Source organism: Furipterus horrens, unplaced genomic scaffold (genome assembly GCF_987537825.1).
Source record: "Furipterus horrens unplaced genomic scaffold, mFurHor1.1.pri manual_scaffold_1, whole genome shotgun sequence".
NCBI lineage: Eukaryota > Metazoa > Chordata > Mammalia > Chiroptera > Furipteridae > Furipterus > Furipterus horrens.
The window spans coordinates 170399645-170417999 of NW_028327171.1; the positions used below are offsets into that span (position 1 = coordinate 170399645).

The 18355-nt window shown below is 52.0% G+C and overlaps 3 protein-coding genes across 4 annotated transcripts; all 3 read left to right on the forward strand.

The window, feature by feature from the left end:
• The first annotated feature begins 147 nt into the window (after nt 1-147).
• Nucleotides 148-13036, forward strand: HOXD11 (homeobox D11). Its single transcript, XM_090281005.1, has 3 exons — nt 148-1308; nt 2044-2499; nt 12076-13036. The coding sequence occupies exons 1-2, from the start codon at nt 528-530 to the stop codon at nt 2277-2279; spliced, it is 1017 nt and encodes a 338-aa protein (XP_090137131.1). The 5' UTR covers nt 148-527; the 3' UTR covers nt 2280-2499; nt 12076-13036.
• On the forward strand, nt 2438-18085 carry HOXD9 (homeobox D9). Of its 2 annotated transcripts, XM_090280985.1 has the most exons (4): nt 2438-2499; nt 14984-15197; nt 15795-16771; nt 17116-18085. In XM_090280985.1, the coding sequence occupies exons 3-4, from the start codon at nt 15970-15972 to the stop codon at nt 17355-17357; spliced, it is 1044 nt and encodes a 347-aa protein (XP_090137111.1). In that variant the 5' UTR covers nt 2438-2499; nt 14984-15197; nt 15795-15969; the 3' UTR covers nt 17358-18085. The 2 variants fall into 2 exon arrangements, with proteins under 2 accessions (XP_090137111.1, XP_090137118.1); XM_090280992.1 differs by lacking the exons at nt 2438-2499; nt 14984-15197 and having other exon boundaries at nt 15449-16771.
• On the forward strand, nt 9630-13036 carry HOXD10 (homeobox D10). The gene is made up of 2 exons (XM_090280973.1): nt 9630-10720; nt 12076-13036. The coding sequence occupies exons 1-2, from the start codon at nt 9976-9978 to the stop codon at nt 12351-12353; spliced, it is 1023 nt and encodes a 340-aa protein (XP_090137099.1). The 5' UTR covers nt 9630-9975; the 3' UTR covers nt 12354-13036.
• Nucleotides 18086-18355: the final 270 nt, after the last annotated feature.

Below are 18355 nucleotides of genomic sequence, written 5' to 3' on the forward strand. Positions count from 1 at the left end.
CCAGTGCCCTGAGCCGGGACGCCCCCCTCCGCTCCCCGCTTCTTTCCCTTCCCCCTACCTCCGCCTTCCTCCCCCTTCTTCCCCCTCCCTCCTCCTCCCCTCCGTCCTTGGTCCGCGTACTTAAAGCGGCGCGGGCGGGCGGCCCAACCGGGCGGTGGCAGATGCACCCAGCAGTGGCAGCCACCGGCAGCGCACAGGTGACCCAGTCTGCGGAGCAGCCTAGTCAGGGGGCGCCCAGGGAGATCTGGCTGGAGAGCGAGGCCAGATCCGCCCCCAACGCGCGCGTCTTGGCGCCAGAAGCCGTCCCGGGGCGTGTTGGCGAGCACTGATATAGATATAAGGACATTTCTCTCCATGGCGTCACGTGACATAATTACCACCAGAATCAATCAAGATGAATTGCACGTCAGCGCCCGGTGGGGATTTTTGCTTAGTTGATCCTGGCCCAAGCCTCTTGTGCAATCAATGGCTCAGGTTGGCGGCGCGGGGAGCGGCCCGGGGTTCGCCGGTGCGCACGCCGCGGAGCCATGAACGACTTTGACGAGTGCGGCCCGAGCGCAGCCAGCATGTACCTGCCCGGCTGCGCCTACTATGTGGCCCCGTCGGACTTCGCCAGCAAGCCGTCGTTTCTGTCTCAACCATCGTCCTGCCAGATGACTTTCCCCTACTCTTCCAACCTAGCGCCGCACGTCCAGCCCGTGCGCGAGGTGGCCTTCCGCGACTACAGCCTGGAGCGCGCCAAGTGGCCATATCGTGGCGGCGGCGGCGGCGGCGGCGCGGGGGGCGGTGGCGGCGGGGGCGGCCCCGGCGGGGGCGGCGGCGGCGCTGGGGGCTACGCTCCCTACTACGCGGCGGCGGCGGCGGCGGCAGCGGCAGCAGCGGCAGCCGAGGAAGCGGCCATGCAGCGAGAGCTGCTCCCGCCCGCGGGCCGCCGGCCGGACGTGCTCTTCAAGGCGCCGGAGCCGGTGTGCGCCGCGGCAGGGCCGCCCCACGGCCCTGCGGGAGCCGCCTCCAACTTCTACAGCGCCGTGGGCCGCAACGGCATCCTGCCGCAGGGCTTCGACCAGTTCTACGAGGCCGCGCCGGGACCCCCGTTCGCCGGGCCGCAGCCCCCGCCGCTGCCCGCGCCACCGCAGCCCGAGGGTGCTGGCGGCGACAAGAGCGACCCCAAGACGGGGGCAGGTGGCGGTGGGGACAGTCCCTGCGCCAAGGCTATCCCCGCCTCGGAGCCGAAGGGGGCAGCAGAAGGTGGCGGGCGTGACGGCGAAGGGCCCCCGGGGGAGGCGGGGGCTGAGAAGAGCGGCACAGGTAGGCACCGGGCGCGGGGTGGGCGGCTGGGCCCGGGGCCGCGGGCGCGGGGGGGCGGCGGGGGCCTCCCTCCGCTTGCGCCGTTTTATGTGCTACTTTATAAGCGTTCGAAGAGGTTTATACATCCTATAAGATTTCCCGGGCCGTTGTAAAGCGTGTTTACGATAGGAAACCAATTTAGGTGGGCTTAAGGTAGACTTCGAGGAGGACATTAATCGCTGCAGAGCTTTTTCCCAGTTTGGGGTATGTGTGTGTACTAGAGACCATGGAGGGAGGGAGGGGAGATTTCAAGCCAATTTGTGAGTGTAGACACTTGAGCCTCCCCCTTTTAAGGGGTGGGGTGGGGTGGGGAGAGTTTGATCCTTGAACTGGACTTTATCCAAGCCCCTGGCTAACGCGCGCTCCTGGCTGGAGTCAAGCAGATGCCCCGGCGCACTCGTGTTTCTCTCCCTTCGAATTACAGCTCAGAGCCTGTCTCGTGCTCTGCTTCCCCACCTTGGTGCCGGACTGTGTGTTATGTGTGTGCCCGGGTGTGAACACAGGTCCACGCCCGCACTCTCTCCTGTGCCCGCCCATATATCATCCTCCACGATGCAGGCAGGGCCTTTCAACAGCGACAGGGGACGTCCCCAAAAGGCCGAGGCCTGGCCTTCGCGAAGGCCTGGGCGGGCGAGAGGGTGGGCGGGGGTTGGCAGGCAATGGTCTCGCTCACCCCCTGGTCTCTTTGCCTTGCAGTGGCTCCCCAGCGGTCCCGGAAAAAGCGCTGTCCCTACACCAAGTACCAGATCCGAGAACTGGAACGCGAATTTTTCTTTAACGTGTACATAAACAAAGAGAAAAGACTCCAACTCTCTCGGATGCTCAACCTCACTGACCGGCAAGTCAAAATCTGGTTCCAAAATCGAAGGATGAAGGAAAAGAAACTGAACAGAGACCGTCTGCAGTATTTCACTGGAAATCCCTTATTTTGAGAGCTCCAGGAAGCACCCCTCTCCCACAACCCCCAATCACTCACCCTCCTCCCCAGCAGCCTGCCCTCTGCAGGCCCAGAATCCTTGGGTTTAATGACGCCTCTTCTCTGTGGAACTCCACCATTCCTTTCCACGGTCAACTCGGGACCTCCCAGCGACCACTGCTACCTGCGGACAAGGCCGGGGACTTGGCCCAACGGATCCTAATAAGGGGAAAATGGTAAATGCAAACGTCCCTTTACAATTTTACACCAGTGTGCTGTTGTTTTCCCTTTCTCTCTCCAGGTCCTGGTGGGGACGCTGTGGGATCTGTAGAGAGTTAGGCCTGGGCGGCAAGGCACTTGCTTTTGTTCTGAGTTTAAGGGACTCTGTCTTTCTCCCTTGGTGAATGCAGATTATTTAAACTCTGGGAAATGTGTACATATGGTCTGTCGTATCAAGGCATGAGTCACTGTCTTTTTGTGTGAATAAATGGTTTCTAGTAAAATGGAGGTTATAGCTTCAATATACTGTATGAATTTTCCTCTTTGAATAAGTTTAGTGTCTGATTAGGATACTTGAGTGGCCAAAATCTTCTTCCTCATGCAACTGAAAATCAAGTAAAATACTTTTAAATTCTGCTAAAATAAGAGTTGACCTCCCCCCCTTCTAGGTTACATTGGTTTCAAAAATCATTTTAGGGATGAACTTCTGAATTGAGGAAGTAACCCTGGTGCTGCCTTCTCCATACAACAAGGCTGGGGCAACAGGAACATAAGAAACAACACTCCTTCCCCCCACCACACACACTAGTGAACTTAGAATTTATAAATAAAACAAAAAACATTTTAAGAAACTGATTAGAAAATGCAAATTCACTCTTAACAAAGTGCCAAGGATCCAAGGTCCATGAAAAGAAGAAACCAATATTAGAACCCCTCATTGAAAAAAAAAAAGTTTGCTAAAAGTAATTGATTAATAGGTCTTGGGGTACTTGCTGGTGTCACAGCGGGTTTGGAGTAGGGAAGATAAGCCCCCTTCCTGGAACAGGGTGCGGGGCTGCAGACTCAGTTCTCACCACACTTATCGGGGCTGCAGACCCAGGTTCTCACCACATTTATCGCTTCAAGTTAAAGAATGTGTTGGGGGGGTGCCCTGGACTTTATGTTAGCAGGACCAGGCCAGGCTGTTTACAAAACCTTGAACTGTCTAGACAACACCATAAAAGCCAAAGTTCTAAACAGCTTAATTGGGTTATATTATACACCTTCTGGTGGGCCCAAAAGAGATTTCCGCAATGTGCAATAAACTGGAGGAGTGAGAAAAACTTCTCTTTCTCTGAAAGAGTAAAGTGAATCTTGTGACTCTTAACCTCTCATAAGCCCAAAGTAAAAAAAAAAAAAAATCCATAAGATATACAGCACCACATGCCTTGTCCAAAGAGGCATGCATTTCCAAATGCAAAATTTTTTAATTGCCAAAGCTTTGGGAGGGAAGGAAAAACATAAGTGCATAAGTGTATGCCTTTGAACTTCCAAAATGTCAAGGTCATCACCTTTAACCTTTCTGAATAATTAGGCGCCTTAAGGTCCTTCTGTGATATTCATCCGCCACCCACTCTCACACACACATGCTCACATATCTAGATCCCCACACACATTTATGACCACACAGAATCATATGGGGACTCCCCATAAATCTAAGCAAATTCCTAATTTCAGGATCAATAACCTTAATTTCTCTTCAAGCATTTGTGTAATTCAATAACAATTGACTTCTTTTAAAAACACTAGTTAGATTAAAATGTCTACCAGCATGCTGTTAATAACAGCTAGGAAATGGTGGAATGTTTTGGAGGGAGTCATATAGCAGTACCCCTTGCTCTAATAAAGAACTTCAGTTTCAAAAGCAGGCAATTGAAAAAATAAGTTATATTTAGACTTACACTTTCGTTATATATTTTTAAAATTGTCACCTTGTCAAATAAATTATTGCACTTTCTATGTATGACATGGAACAAAAGAAAATATATTGTTTTCAAAAGCGTCCCACAACCTTTGGTGAAAGATGCAATAGAAACAAAGCCTACAGTTGAGTAATTTCGTTTGGAAGGGGATTCCTTTGTTTGGAATTCTGGGCGTCTGTTAAAATGTCAGTGCCCTCGCAGTAGTAGTAGTATGATCCTTGCAGAAGCTGCTTAAAACTGGTTTATTTCTTTCTCTCGTCATCTGTTTTGTTTTGTTTTTTTTTTTCTTCCTTTTTTCTTTTCTTTTCTTTTTTTCTTCTTACTGCGTCTAAATGTAGCAAGCTTGTGTGTCCGCCACCTGAGGCAAGAGATACCGGTTTCCGTTTGTTTGGCCTTGGAAATCCACACGGGGGCGTGCTCACGTTCCAGAAGCCGCTGTTGGCTGAGAGGCCGCGGTACCGTATATTTCCCCTACTGGATTTTAGTAGGCAATTTCAGCCCTTTAGAAACGGGCGGCCGCTAAGGAGTTTGTTTGTTGTTTGCTTGTTCTAAGCAGCCATGAGGTGTGGGAAGTTGTATAAAGACAGAGAAAAGGGAACTACCCAGATTTCTTTAAAAAGCGATCACTAATTGTTGTCTCCTTGAAGATAAAGCTGTTGCAAAGAGTACCTTGTAATAACCTGGTGGTGTTGGGAGATATTTTTAAAAGACTAATACGTGCATTTCGAAATAGGTCATGCAACTGCCAGTTAATCAAATTAGGGAATATCAGTATTCTCAGTGGTCTGAGTGCAGAGAGCAATACGAGAATAGGACCACACCTTTCCCCAAACTACGCACGTCACCCTTGCGCGCTCTCCGACTTTCTGAGCTGATTAAAATGCTTTTTTTTTAAGACAGATCAGGGCACCGGCAACTTAGATGGGTGTGGTGCTAGAAAAAAAATAGGACTCGTAGGAATTTGGAGGGGGGGGCATTGCTCTGGACGAGGAAGTACCCCCTCCCTCCAGGTCAAGTCTGGCGACAGGGGCTATGGATAGTGACCTAGAAGTACAGGCAGTAAAGACTGTGAGTTCGGGTGCCCCGGCCAGGCTGGACTAATGTGGCTGCGGGAAGCGGCAGATTGTACCGGTTAATTTTTATACTTCTAGGCGTCATGGAATGGATAATGTATTGGAAGTAAATGGGTTTTGCATTTGGTCACCCCTCCAAGCTGTCTGCTGGCCTTGATCAAAGTCCCTAACATTGGGAAGAGCCTGTGTCGCTGTCTACAGGCCAAAAGGGAGCTTCCAAAAGAGAGGTCTCCAGGATGTGGGTTTCTAGGGATGAGTAGCTGTCCCTTCTTCCCTGAAGTTCATTGTGAAGCGCATAAAACCCTCGGAATTAGTACCGGCCTGATTGGCTCCACTCTCTGTATCCTCCCTCCAGGCCCTGTACCAAAAGCTCTGGGTCCACCCCTGGGAGCTGGCATAGGCTCCAGGGTGGCAGGGGCACTATGAGCACCCCAGAGAGGCGCCAGTCAGAGTCATGGGTGTTCCCTGCGGGCACCCCCGGTTCCAGCCTGTCAGACTCTGGGTCCAACTTAGCTATTGTGAAGCGACATTTCTCTGGGTGTAAACTGGGCCTCAGTCCAGAAGGCATAAGATCTCCCCTCCCCAAATGTCGTTGTGGTCCTCTTTGAGTGACTCCGACGGGGATGTACGTGGCTTTGTGGAGCCCTTTGGCCTTGGCTGACAACCTCCTGAAGGCCACGGGTATGCTCATCAGACCGCATTTCCTTTCCTCCTGGCAGCCCCCAAGATGGGCCTGAAAAAGGCCAGGGAATTGGACCAGGACTTCTAAAGACTACAGACCTGACCCCTCCTGATTGTTCAGGGCTATGGGGCTCCTGGAGGGTGGCCATGTATCTTGAATCACCAAGGCTTCAGATCTTCAAGGAGGGGAAAATGCACTAAGTAAGAAGTCTTTTGTGTCTGCTGCGGAAAAAGGTTCCTTGGCCGCCCGGCCCTTTTACACGTCTCCACAGACCCCTCATCGAGTTGGTGGTGGCTTCCCCAGCCTCCCTATTTGCTCCCTTGATTCCTTTTCACTTTGGCTGGAAGGTGCACAGTGCAACCCCAAGGGGTATCTTGGGACAGCAGCTTTAAAAATTTATTTCCATTTATTCTGCCCCCAAAGAGTGGCATAGCCTTGAGGCCACCCAGGGCCCAAATTTAGGGCAAACCTAGGAGCCCCCAAGTTCACCCAGGCCCAGTGCTGCTGCTCTTCTTCCTGGTGACAAGATAGTGCAGATGCAAACAACTTCTTGATTACAAATACTAATTTCTTGATAGAGCGATCCTTTAAATTTTTCTCTATAAAGGGCTGTGCCTGGGAGAAGGGTGTCTTGGTACAAACGTGGATATTTGTCTTCTTTATGGTGCAATATTGATTTATTATTAATTATAACTGTTCTCACTGATCTAAAGATGATCGAGAATGGTGGTTATGCAGCTACTTAAATACTCATAAGCAAAATAAAGGCTGGCCTTGAAAGCCACTGTCTTTTCATTCCATTTGTTTCATCTTAGCCTTAGGATCTTAGGCAAACTTTTCATCCTTCCTTGCCTAGATGATTCTCTTGTATTAAAACTATTTTGCTCGATTTTTATGATAAAATCTCTTTGAAATATTGGAAGTTTTTGTCCTCAAGGAGTTGGTCTGAAGGCAGAAATTTGAAAAAAGAATAAAATAGAATTTTGTGATAAGAAATTCAAAACTATATTTGATACACTTTTTTTTTTTTCTGCGAGTGAAGAAGATCTATTTAAAACCAAATTCAGTGTGGAGGTGACTTTGAGCTCCAAGCTATTGGGAGCTGAAACAGAAAGGCCCCCAAATTCAGAAGGCAGATCCTGTGTGTCCTGGCAGACCTATCCGCTCTGCAAGGAATTGCTGGGTTTTTTAGCTTGCCTGTTTTCATGTATAAATAAAGATTACGAAAGGGCATTTGATGGGCATAAAATTCCCAATTAGATCAAACAGCCTTGCCTCCTGCATGGGATAGAAAGAAATGGACAACCAAGTTCCTGGCAGCTCCTCTGGCCGAGATGGAAAGGGACAGTGTTGGAGCGCCAGGCTGGCGTCAGGTCGCCTGCCGAGAGAGCGTGTGCAGCGGGCACATTGTCCAGCCTTGGGCATGCTTTGCCGTGCCTGGGATGATAATCTTCGCCTTGTGAGAAAGCAATTTTCAGGGGCTGGTCAGAGGTTCTTGGCTTTGAACAGGACTTTAGCAGACTAGACTCAAAAGTTGGAGTATTTTTTTCTGTCTTCTCTCCCCACCCCCCAAGCTTAAAAACAGACAGCCCTGCGGAAAGGTAATGTAATGTTTAACCCTCAGGCTTCCCCGGCATAGTTAGGGGCACTGGGCTTTTAACCTGACAATGATGTTGTATTTGAACAGCTGCGTAAAGGTTTAAAAGGTCTGTCTCATTGCCACCGCGGAGTTTTTAAAAGGGGTTATTGTTTGGGCGAGGGCACTTCTAGGGGACAGGCGAAGCTGTCCCAAGGCTGAAAATAATGTCCAACCCCTGTTTCTCCAGCAGGCCAGCAGAGATTCCTTTTGGGGAGGGACTGACAAAGGATTTGTCGGGAAAGGTTTTTTGTGAAGGAGCAAAGCAGGCAACTAGGTCCCCCAGAATGCCGATGTGCTTTAATTAGCATCAGGCTCCAAAGAAATGTTCTGCTGAGGCGGAAACCCAATTGGCCTACAAGTTCAGTCTCTGAGCCTGAAATCCAAGGCCAGCCCATAACAGGGCAATGTGGAGAGAAGAAAACACGGATGCCTTCCGGGTTAGAGAACTGGTTCATCATCAGAGTTAGCAGGGCCCCTTTTCCTCTCTTGTAGGCAGTGAAGGGGATCAGAAAGCAGAGGATGGCTCCAGTGCCCTGGCCGGGCCAGGGAAAGCCTTTGGAAATCAAGGTTAAAGCTCCCTGCTGCTGCCCCGAGGTTGGAGCTTCCTAAGGATTGCTAAACTCTCCAGCAACCAGAAAATGAGGGAGGAAGTTGTTGAACTTTCTCATAAAACTCTGAGTTTCCCTGGTGGTGATGGTGGTTGTTCTTTAATGAGCTCAACCACAATCCCAGACCAAATCCTCTTTATAGAACTTTCCCTCACCAAAGGAAACAGAGGACTAAGGTTCTTCACTCACCTCCTTCTCTTCTCCCTCTCCTTACCCAAGCAAAACCATGTCAAATAATTTTAGGAATTGTTCAAAGCTATAAAACTCTACTTCTGACAAAACTATAGCTTTTAATATTTGACAATTTGTGTTAAAACAAAAATTGACCTTCTTGGTTAGTAGCGAAGGGGAAAAATCAATAGTATAATTTTCAATAATTCATAAAGCGAACGCCATTATGCTAAATCCTAACTATTAATCTTATCCTTTACAAAGTCTCGATTGATTTGTTAATAAAATATCTTCCCGTGTGTGGCAATGGTGGGTATAACTCTTTAAAAACCTTCAGAAGCAAGAAAATTACCAAGTAGCCCAAGAATGTAGATGAGAATTTTATTGATCGCCCTGATTCTTCTTAATATGTATTAATAAATTCCACAACCTTTTGTACCTTGCACTTGTCAGAAACCAATGCTTTTACAAAATCCATAAAAGGAAAACATTTTTCTTTGCAGAAGAACCGAATGACACCTTTGCATCATCTCTCTCTCCTATTTGGCCCAGTCAGTTTCTAAAACTTCTCGAGTATGAGGGCGAGAGTTTTCCTTTCTTTGAAAAAAAATTTTTTCTCTCTTCCTTCTTCTTTGCCATCTATTATCAGAGTGTGTGGGAAGGGAAATCTCAGTTTTGTTCTCCCGATGGAAACCCGAGGGACGCTTTCTCCTATAACGAACTACTCCGGCGAGGAATTGTCTTCGGTTTGAAAGCTCCCAACATTGGCTCGAACAGGTCGGGGTGTGGTTCCTCTGAGAGCCGAAGGTTCGAGTACCCCACCGGGTCCTGGAACCCGGGAAGGCAGGCCGAAGGAGAGGTCAGCGCGGGCCGAGCGGGTCCTCGGGGCTCAAGGGCCGGCCAGCTGCGTGGCCTCTTGGCTCTCGCGGTCCTTCTTGCCTCTGTTCCCCAGGATACCTTGGCCGAGTCTTTGCGCGGGAGGCCCTTCCTAAGGACCCCCGGGGTGGGATGTCTCAGAGCCCGAGTAATCAACTCACCTTCCCAGGCTGCCCTGGACAAAATTAACCAGCCTGGGGCCCCACCCCCACCCGGGCCCCGGCCCTCGGCCCTCTTGGGAGCGTTCTGCCTGGGTGTGTGCGTGGAGTGCTTCAGTGTGCTGGTGGTGCCTCGGCGCTCCGGCGCTCCGGCTTCCCTTCCCAGTATACTCCCAAGGCCCCTCCTGCCGAGCCTTCCGCCTGCGTGGGCCAGAGGCCGGAGTGGGGGACACGAATGGGGCTGGCGGGCCGGGCGAGCCCCGGGTAGGCTGGCGGGCGGCGGAGAGTCCTAGGCAGGTTGTCTCCAGCGCGCACTATCTCCGGCGCATAGTAGATGTCGCTGTTGTCCATGCTTACGAGGCCGGCTGGCCCTGCTCTGGAGCACGTGACCTGCGAGGAGGCTGCGGCTCAAGGCCATTTTCAAATCTCATTGGTTTAGCTGTCATGTGGTCGGCAGAGGCATCCACGATTACACGGGGAATGTTTTCCTAGAGATGTCAGCCTACAAAGGACACAATCTCTCTTCTTCAAATTCCTCCCCAAAATGTCCTTTCCCAACAGCTCTCCTGCTGCTAATACTTTTTTAGTAGATTCCTTGATCAGTGCCTGCAGGAGTGACAGTTTTTATTCCAGCAGCGCCAGCATGTATATGCCACCACCTAGCGCAGACATGGGGACCTATGGAATGCAAACCTGTGGACTGCTCCCGTCTCTGGCCAAAAGAGAAGTGAACCACCAAAATATGGGTATGAATGTGCATCCTTATATACCTCAAGTAGACAGTTGGACAGACCCGAACAGATCTTGTCGAATAGAGCAACCTGTTACACAGCAAGTCCCCACCTGCTCCTTCACCACCAACATTAAAGAAGAATCCAATTGCTGCATGTATTCTGATAAGCGCAACAAACTCATTTCTGCCGAGGTCCCTTCGTACCAGAGGCTGGTCCCTGAGTCCTGTCCCGTTGAGAACCCCGAGGTTCCTGTCCCTGGATATTTTAGACTGAGTCAGACCTACGCCACCGGGAAAACCCAAGAGTACAATAACAGCCCCGAAGGCAGCTCCACAGTAATGCTCCAGCTCAACCCTCGCGGTGCGGCCAAGCCGCAGCTTTCGGCCGCCCAGCTGCAGATGGAAAAGAAGATGAACGAGCCTGCAAGTGGCCAGGAGCCCACCAAAGTCTCCCAGGTGGAGAGCCCCGAGGCCAAGGGTGGCCTTCCGGAAGAGAGGAGCTGCTTGGCTGAAGTCTCTGTGTCCAGTCCTGAAGTACAGGAGAAGGAAAGCAAAGGTCGGTATGAGCAGAGTTGCCACCCCAGCGGGGCGCGCAGCCTGGGAACCTGGCAAAGAGGGAGCACCTGGGTGCCCAGCGCAGAGCCTGGGCAGCTCAGGCAGGCCGACTGGCAGGTGCTGCTCCTCCCAGCTCTTACATGGGGCACTCTCAGTCCCAAGATCGTCCCTGCTTTTCCCCTGCTGCCCTGGCCCTCCTGGCTAATCCTGGTCCCACGCTGATGGAGCCTGGACAGAGGAAAGGCTTGCTGTGTTTATTTTTCCTGAGCTAGATCTGAAATGCAACAAAAGAGCGCAAATGACTTGCGGCTCATAAACACGGCCCCAGAACCTCCTTTCTCCTTCTCAGATTTGTGGTCCCAGCTTTGCCTTTCACCCAGTGATGATTTTAAGGTGGTCTAAGGCACTGTGTTTGTGTTTAAGTGTATGCACCCCGCATCCTGCGAGCTTGGGGGCAGCAAGAGGAACAAGATGGCTTGGCCGTTTGGCGCTTGGGTGGGAGGACAGGGTTCCTTGCCTCTGCGGAGCTAGGTAACCTTGGCTTTGTCTGGGGAAAGTGCCGGGTGCTTTGCAATTCATTTGCAAAGGGGGCAAAGGCAAAAGGGGACAGAATAGAAACTGCGTGGCCCACCTGGCAGGGCCAGCCTTAGGGCTGGGCTAGAGCAAAAAGCCGGGGGCTCTGGCTTTTTTCAGAAGGAACCCTGTCCCTGAGTCTCTCCTCCAGTGCCCAGAGGTGGGCCACAATAAGGAGCTACATTTCTGGGACAATGCTTTTGTGTGGGGGCAAGAAGGCATGAGAATTCAGGAAATTCTGGGAGATTCAACAATGCCCAGGCAGGGCTGAGAAGGGGTACTCAGTCCCTCGGTTATGTCTTGAAGGAGAATGGGCACCTATCAACCTGGCTGTGGGGCTCCCCGCCTGCCTAAGAGAAGTGAGAAAGAAGGGGCAGACTTGGGGACCCTGAGGCAGCAGTGGGGTTTGTACGCTTGTCCAGGCTGTGGCTTGCTTCTTCCACTCCAGCCCTGTTATGAGATGATCACTTAGAATGTTTCTGGGGACACTCTGAAAGTTTACTATTGTATGATTGTTTGGTACAGGTCAGAAAGTTGAGAGAGAGAACCATGACACAGAAGGCAAGGTACCTGCCCATCATGTCATTTGGGGCATTTAAACTAGTCTGACATCAATTACAAATCCCTTCCAGGGCCCACTTCATGTGAGTAATGTTTAATACCAGTATTTCCCATATCGGCCTGGCTGCCAGCGGGGTCATGGCCAAGGGTACATTTGAACAGACTGAGAGAAAAAAAAAAAAATTCTTGATTTTTTTCTTCTTCTCCCTTTAATTTTGTTAGAGGAAATCAAGTCTGATACTCCAACCAGCAATTGGCTCACTGCAAAGAGTGGCAGAAAGAAGAGGTGCCCTTACACTAAGCACCAAACGCTGGAATTAGAAAAAGAGTTCTTGTTCAATATGTACCTCACCCGCGAGCGCCGCCTAGAGATCAGTAAGAGCGTTAACCTCACCGACAGGCAGGTCAAGATCTGGTTTCAAAACCGCCGAATGAAACTCAAGAAGATGAGCCGAGAGAACCGGATCCGAGAACTGACCGCCAACCTCACCTTCTCTTAGGTCCGAGGCCCATGGGGGACCAGGATCAGAAAGGCGACACTGAGTTCCAGGGCCGAGTGCTGGAGGACTGGGAAGGGGAAAACAAAACCTTCATTGCTCTTTGTTTTTTGTTTTGTTTTGTTTTGTTTTCCTGCTAGAATGTGACTTTGGGGTCATTCTGTATGTGCTGCAAGTGATCTGTAATCCCTATGAGTATATATACATATATATTAAAAAACTAGCACGTGTAATTTATTATTTTTTCATCGTAATGCAGGGTAACAGTTACTGCGCATTTTTATTTGGGTCTTAACTTATTGGAACTGTAGAGCATCCATCAATCCATTCATCCATCCAGCAATGTGACTTTTTCATGTTTTTTCCTAACACAAAAGGTTTGTGTGTGGTTAGTCCATGAGCGTTTTGAATACATCAGTACTTAAAAGTACTTAAATTACATACATATTTAAAAAAGATTAAGAAAATCCACAAGCTTTGGGGGGAGGGGGACTAAAAAGCACATTTCAATGTATCTTTTCACAAAATGAATTTAGCAATTGTCCTTGATGAGATGGAATATTGACGACTTATGCCTTGTAGCCTTTCCCTTGTGGTGCATCTGTGGTTTGGTAGAGTATAAAAACAGCCTGTCCTTTCTGTGCATGTTCTGGTCGCATGTATAATGCAATAAACTCTGGAAATGAGTTCGCTCCCTCTGCTTTTTAAAATGAAAATTTGTTATGGTGGAAATGAAAGCCTTTGGTGAGGTTATCTCCCTGTTAAACTGCTTGTTTGGAGCAGTTGCGAGGAGGGGGTATAGCGAGCAGGGAAAGGATGTGGGAGAGAGAAGATTGAAGAGGCCTAGGGTCCTACAATTTGGCACTGGGGGAGGGGGGAGTGATAATCCAGCCTGGGTGTGCTGTTTCCATAGTTGGGAAGAAGGGGAATCCTCTCTCCCTCACCCCGAAGTGATTAGATTGAATTCTCAATGGGTGTAAGTTTCCCCTCTAGCTGGAGCCTAGTAACAAAGTCAGTCTGTGCCCAAGATGGTTTTTCTCAAAGACCCCTACTTGTGTGTCTTTCTTTCTTTGGTTTTGGTTGTTATTTTTAATGCTTTCAGTGGGGTCTTGGCAATTCTGACTGGCACGCCATCATCAGGGGCTGGGCTGAAACCAGTCTTGCCCACCTGGAAGCTACCGGGCCTCCATTGCAGGAACAAGAATAAGCAGCATCTTAGCATTGCATCAGATCCAATTCTGCACCCCCATTCCCTCATTCTCACCCCTATCTTAAGCGCAAGACAGCCAGGCCACAGCGAAGCAGAGGATAGGTGAGTTTTCCCATCCCACCTTGTCCTAGTTTCCTTGTGGAAGGATTTTATGCTCAGTCATTACCTTTTAGTGGTCCACATGAAAAAATTTTTAAAGGAAGAAAAGATCCCCCCTCCCCGGTAAATCCTCCCTCTGTTTAATTACAAACTGCTGGTTGGAGCCACTGTATCTGAGAGGCAAGAAAATGTACAAAGGGTGACTGAAAGAGAATTTGCAAATGAACATGACTTCCCATGAAGTCCAATGTTCCAGCAGCCGCCATGGCTTGAAAACCTCCCGCTTTCTCCAGTATGTATACTGGAGAATCCTCAGCCCAAGAGAGTCCAGATTTCTGCCAGGGAGAAGAAAGGGGAGGCCTTGGGAGAGCTGCTCACAGAGAATTCGTTACCCCAGGTGGTGCTGCGGTTTCAAAGGGTCCTCTGGCAGCTTCAAGCAGCTTCACAAAACAAGATATTTTCATTTTCCCCTCCCATTTCCCCTAAAAACAATCTATTTAGGGGCTCTAAGCGTTATAGCCCTCACCCAGAGGGGTCTTTGGCAGACTCTGTATTTATTCAGAATTTTAAACTTACTCCTCAAAACCAAGAACCTTCCCCGGTTCCAAGACAGAATCCTTTTAGGGGAGCTATTTTCTAGGGGTGGGAGAGAGCTGAGTCGGGATGAATGCCAGATTGGGAACACTGGAATCAATTTGCCCCAGACTTCAATTGGTTGGGCAGGAGGAGGGCAATCTTAACTTTTCCATTTCCCCTACGATGTGGGGAACGCCATTAGTTGTTGACAGGGGGCCATGTCTTGGAGGAAAGCTGTACACAGGCAAAGTCAGAAAGCCATTGGAAAAGACAATCAATTAGGCCATAAGCATCCATTTCCCCCCTTTTTCTCCCAGGCCTCGAGGTGGGCTGGGAGCCCTCCAAGGGTGCGCTGGGCAACTTGTACAGCAAGGAACATATACTCCGACGCCTGCACCGACTGCTTTTGTTTCGGCTCTCAGCCGGGCTTCCAAGGCTTTGTACCATGGATTTGGGAGTGACAATGGGCATTTCCCTCAGATTCAAGGCTGCCCAGCCTTACCTCTGGAGGAAAAAAAAAAAAAAAAAAGAACTCGGAAGAGTGGCTCAAGGACCAGACCATTTTAAAGACATCCCCGGCAGGCAGGCACTTGGAGGCCTCGAAGTGGGAACCACGCGAAAGAGGCCCTGCCTCGTGAGATGCCCGTTCCCGCTGGCCTCCTGGAGGCAGGGTCGGCCGGCGGGCGGCGGGTGGGAGCGGGTCTTGCGCTAGCATTTGGGTTCTGCCTTATGGCATGTTCTCTTCCAGGGCCTTTGCAGCAGCCCTAGAGAAGACACGGTACCCTGGCCGCCACTGTCCGCACGGTGCCAACTCGTCTCCTTGCCGGCCCTTCGGAGGGCAGACAGAAGGCTCGGCCGTGGCCGCCATCGCGCCCAGCTCGCGGGCCAGGCCTCCCCACATCACCCACCGGGCCATGGCGTGTGCTCAGCCTCACGTCGGGGGTGTGTGTGGCTGCGCGAAGGTGTGTGTGTGTGTGTGGTAGGGGGAGGGGACCCTCCGAGCTGCTCCATCCGTCCGTTTTATTAGGGACACATTAATCTATAATCAAATACACCTCATAAAATTTTTATTGAAAAGCATAATATCATTACAGAGGTCTTCCACCTGTTTTAAACAACACGACAAGCTGTGAGCGTGTGTGGGTGTGTGTAGGGAGGGGCTGGGTTTGGGTAGGGAGAGAGGCACAGGGAGAACTCCCCTCGGGCGCCAGGGGCCGCCTCTGAAGACCGTTCTGCCTGGGGCCGCACGGGCCCTGCGTGCCCACGGCTACACCGGACTCTCGCCAAGTGCTCGGTGTGCCCAGGACGCGCGGCTGGTAGCTCGGAGCCCAGGAGCTGGGGAGGCATCGCCGGGACAGGACTGAAAGACCGAGGGCGGCAAGAGGAGGCGAACAAATAGTCCCCAGCCCCTCCTCCGGCCGCAGTCAGGCGTACGGTCCCAGTAGCCGCTGGGTGGCCGAGCTTCGCTGGGCCAAGTCCGGCGCACGGGCCGGGACCCGTGGGCTCTAATTGCGGCGCTTATGTTAATGATGATTTTTTTTTTTTTTTTTTAATCACAGCAGCCCCCAGTTTAGCGGACTGATTTACTCCCGGTATTGGTAAATATGATCACGTGGGCCGCGCGACCAATGGTGGAGGCTGCAGCCTGCGAACTAGTCGGCGGCTAGGGCGCCGGCGGGGAGCGGCGCCGCGGCGGGCAGTGTAACCTTGGGTGGGAGCGCACGGCGCCGCAAAATGTCCTCCAGTGGCACCCTCAGCAACTACTACGTGGACTCGCTCATAGGCCATGAAGGCGACGAGGTGTTCGCTGCGCGCTTCGGACCGCCCGGGCCCAGCGGTCAGGGCAGGCCCGCAGGTGTGGCCGACAGCCCGGCCGCGGCTGCCGCCGAGTTTGCCTCGTGTAGTTTTGCCCCCAAATCGGCCGTGTTCTCTGCCTCGTGGTCCACGGTGCCTGCCCAGCCCCCGGCGGCGGCTACGATGAGCGGCCTCTACCACCCGTACGTGCCCCCGCCAACCCTGGCCGCCGCCGCCGCCGCCGCCTCCGAGCCCGGGCGCTACGTGCGCTCCTGGATGGAACCGCTGTCCGGCTTCCCGGGCGGCGCGGGCGGCGGAGGCGGCGGCGGCCCCGGCTCCGGTCCTAGCCCCGGCCCCGGCCCCGGCCCCAGCGGCCCACACAACAGGCGCCACTACGGGATTAAGCCTGAAATCGGAGCAGCCCCGACTCCTGCCGCCGTCGCCGCCGCCACCTCCTCCTCCACTTCTTCATCTTCCTCCTCTAAACAGACTGAGTGCTCTTCGGCCCGGGAGTCCCAGGGGAGCGGCGACCCCGAGTTCTCGTGCAACTCGTTCCTCCGGGACAAGGCGGCAGCAGCGGCTGGCGGAACCCGGCCCGGGGCAGGGATTGGGGCCGGGGCCGGGGCCGGGGCAGGCGGTTCGTCGGAGCCCTCAGCTTGCAGCGACCACCCGAGCCCGGGCTGCCCGCTAAAGGAGGAGGAGAAGCAGCATCCACAGCCGCCGCAGCAGCAACTTGACCCAAGTAAGTGCAAAAGAAATTGCCCCCTGATTTATTGCTGAAACCTGTAAGGCTCCAATGTGCAAAACTGATAGTTTTACTAACCTATAAAAACGTCTAGCCGCCTACCCTAGCCTAGGCGAGCAACACGCATCCATAAAAAAGCTCTCCATAACCACCTACCCTGGGTGTGCGGTTTGTTCGGTCAACAGAGCGCGGGCATGAAGGCTTTTTATGATAATTCCCCTAAGTTGTGAAAAGCGACCATCCTTGGTGAAATTAATTTAACGACCTCTCTCCTCCACCCTGTCGTCTCCCTTCCGTCCCTCCTCCCTTCGTTCCCTTTCTCCAAACCCCCCTCTTCATAGACAACCCCGCTGCGAACTGGATCCACGCTCGCTCTACCCGGAAAAAGCGCTGTCCCTACACCAAATACCAGACGCTGGAGCTGGAGAAGGAATTCCTCTTCAACATGTACCTCACCCGCGACCGGCGCTACGAGGTGGCACGGATTCTAAACCTCACAGAGAGACAAGTCAAAATCTGGTTCCAGAATCGTAGGATGAAAATGAAAAAGATGAGCAAAGAAAAATGCCCCAAAGGGGACTGACCAGTTGCAGCACCAGCGGGGCCGCTCTGCTTTGCAAAGGCAGTGGGGTTTTTCTTTGTGGGTGCTTGATTTCCAGAAACTCTCCAGCGATTCAGACATTTCACCCCCTTTTTTAGATAGAAGTGACTGTGCGGTTGGTCTCTGTGAGGTATTTGGGGTACTCTGTATTTGCTCATTATGTGTTGGAGAAACCAAGTGGCTTTTGGGGTTTTGCCCTGCCCCGCACCCTCCCTTTCCAGGCCCGTTCGTTCCTTAGGAAATGCTGTATTCTGTGAGTGCACGCTGGCTTGAGCAGCCCTCTCCTTTGTAAATGTCCTCCATGTTTCTGAAAAGTGCTGTAGTTTAGCCCCTGGCGCTGCTCAAGCAGGGGCCACAGAAGCCCTACTTCCGAGAATAAAGGCAGAGAGACGACAGTGTGGAGGTCCCAAGAAGCCCGGACGGGTGGCCCAACGGTTATGAGAGCCCGCTTTCCTCAGGGAGCCCGCGGGCCTTCGACTGAGACCTGGAAGGAAGCCGAAAGAGGAGCCCAGGTCCCCTGGTGGGGTGGGGGTGGGGGGATTATTCTCAGGGCATTGGAGGAACCACTGTCTCTAGGAGGGTTCGGCTCCCCGTGGGCGGCTGCCGGTGTAGGCCCTCTCGGTTCCTGCCTGAGGACCAGTTGTAAATATTACCGCTTCCTACCAATAAATGCTGACCTGATCAAATGGAGCCCAGACACTGGCCCTGAACGCTGTGTGCCTTGCTTTCTGTCTCTCTGCAAAATATCACCCTCATGGGACTGTGTCCCCCATCACTAGGAGCGCGACTGCTAAAAATCGGCGGGGCCCTTCCACCTGAGACGTCTCTCAGATGTGCCTTAGAGTATCCCTTTATGTGGGCAGATCCGGCTTAGAGCACAGCACTTGGGTGGCCCTTTGTGGCTCGTGCCTCCCCAGTTTGCTTCCAGTGCCTCGGCGAACTCTGTGCCCTGGACTCAGTGTCAGCCTCGCATCAGTGCC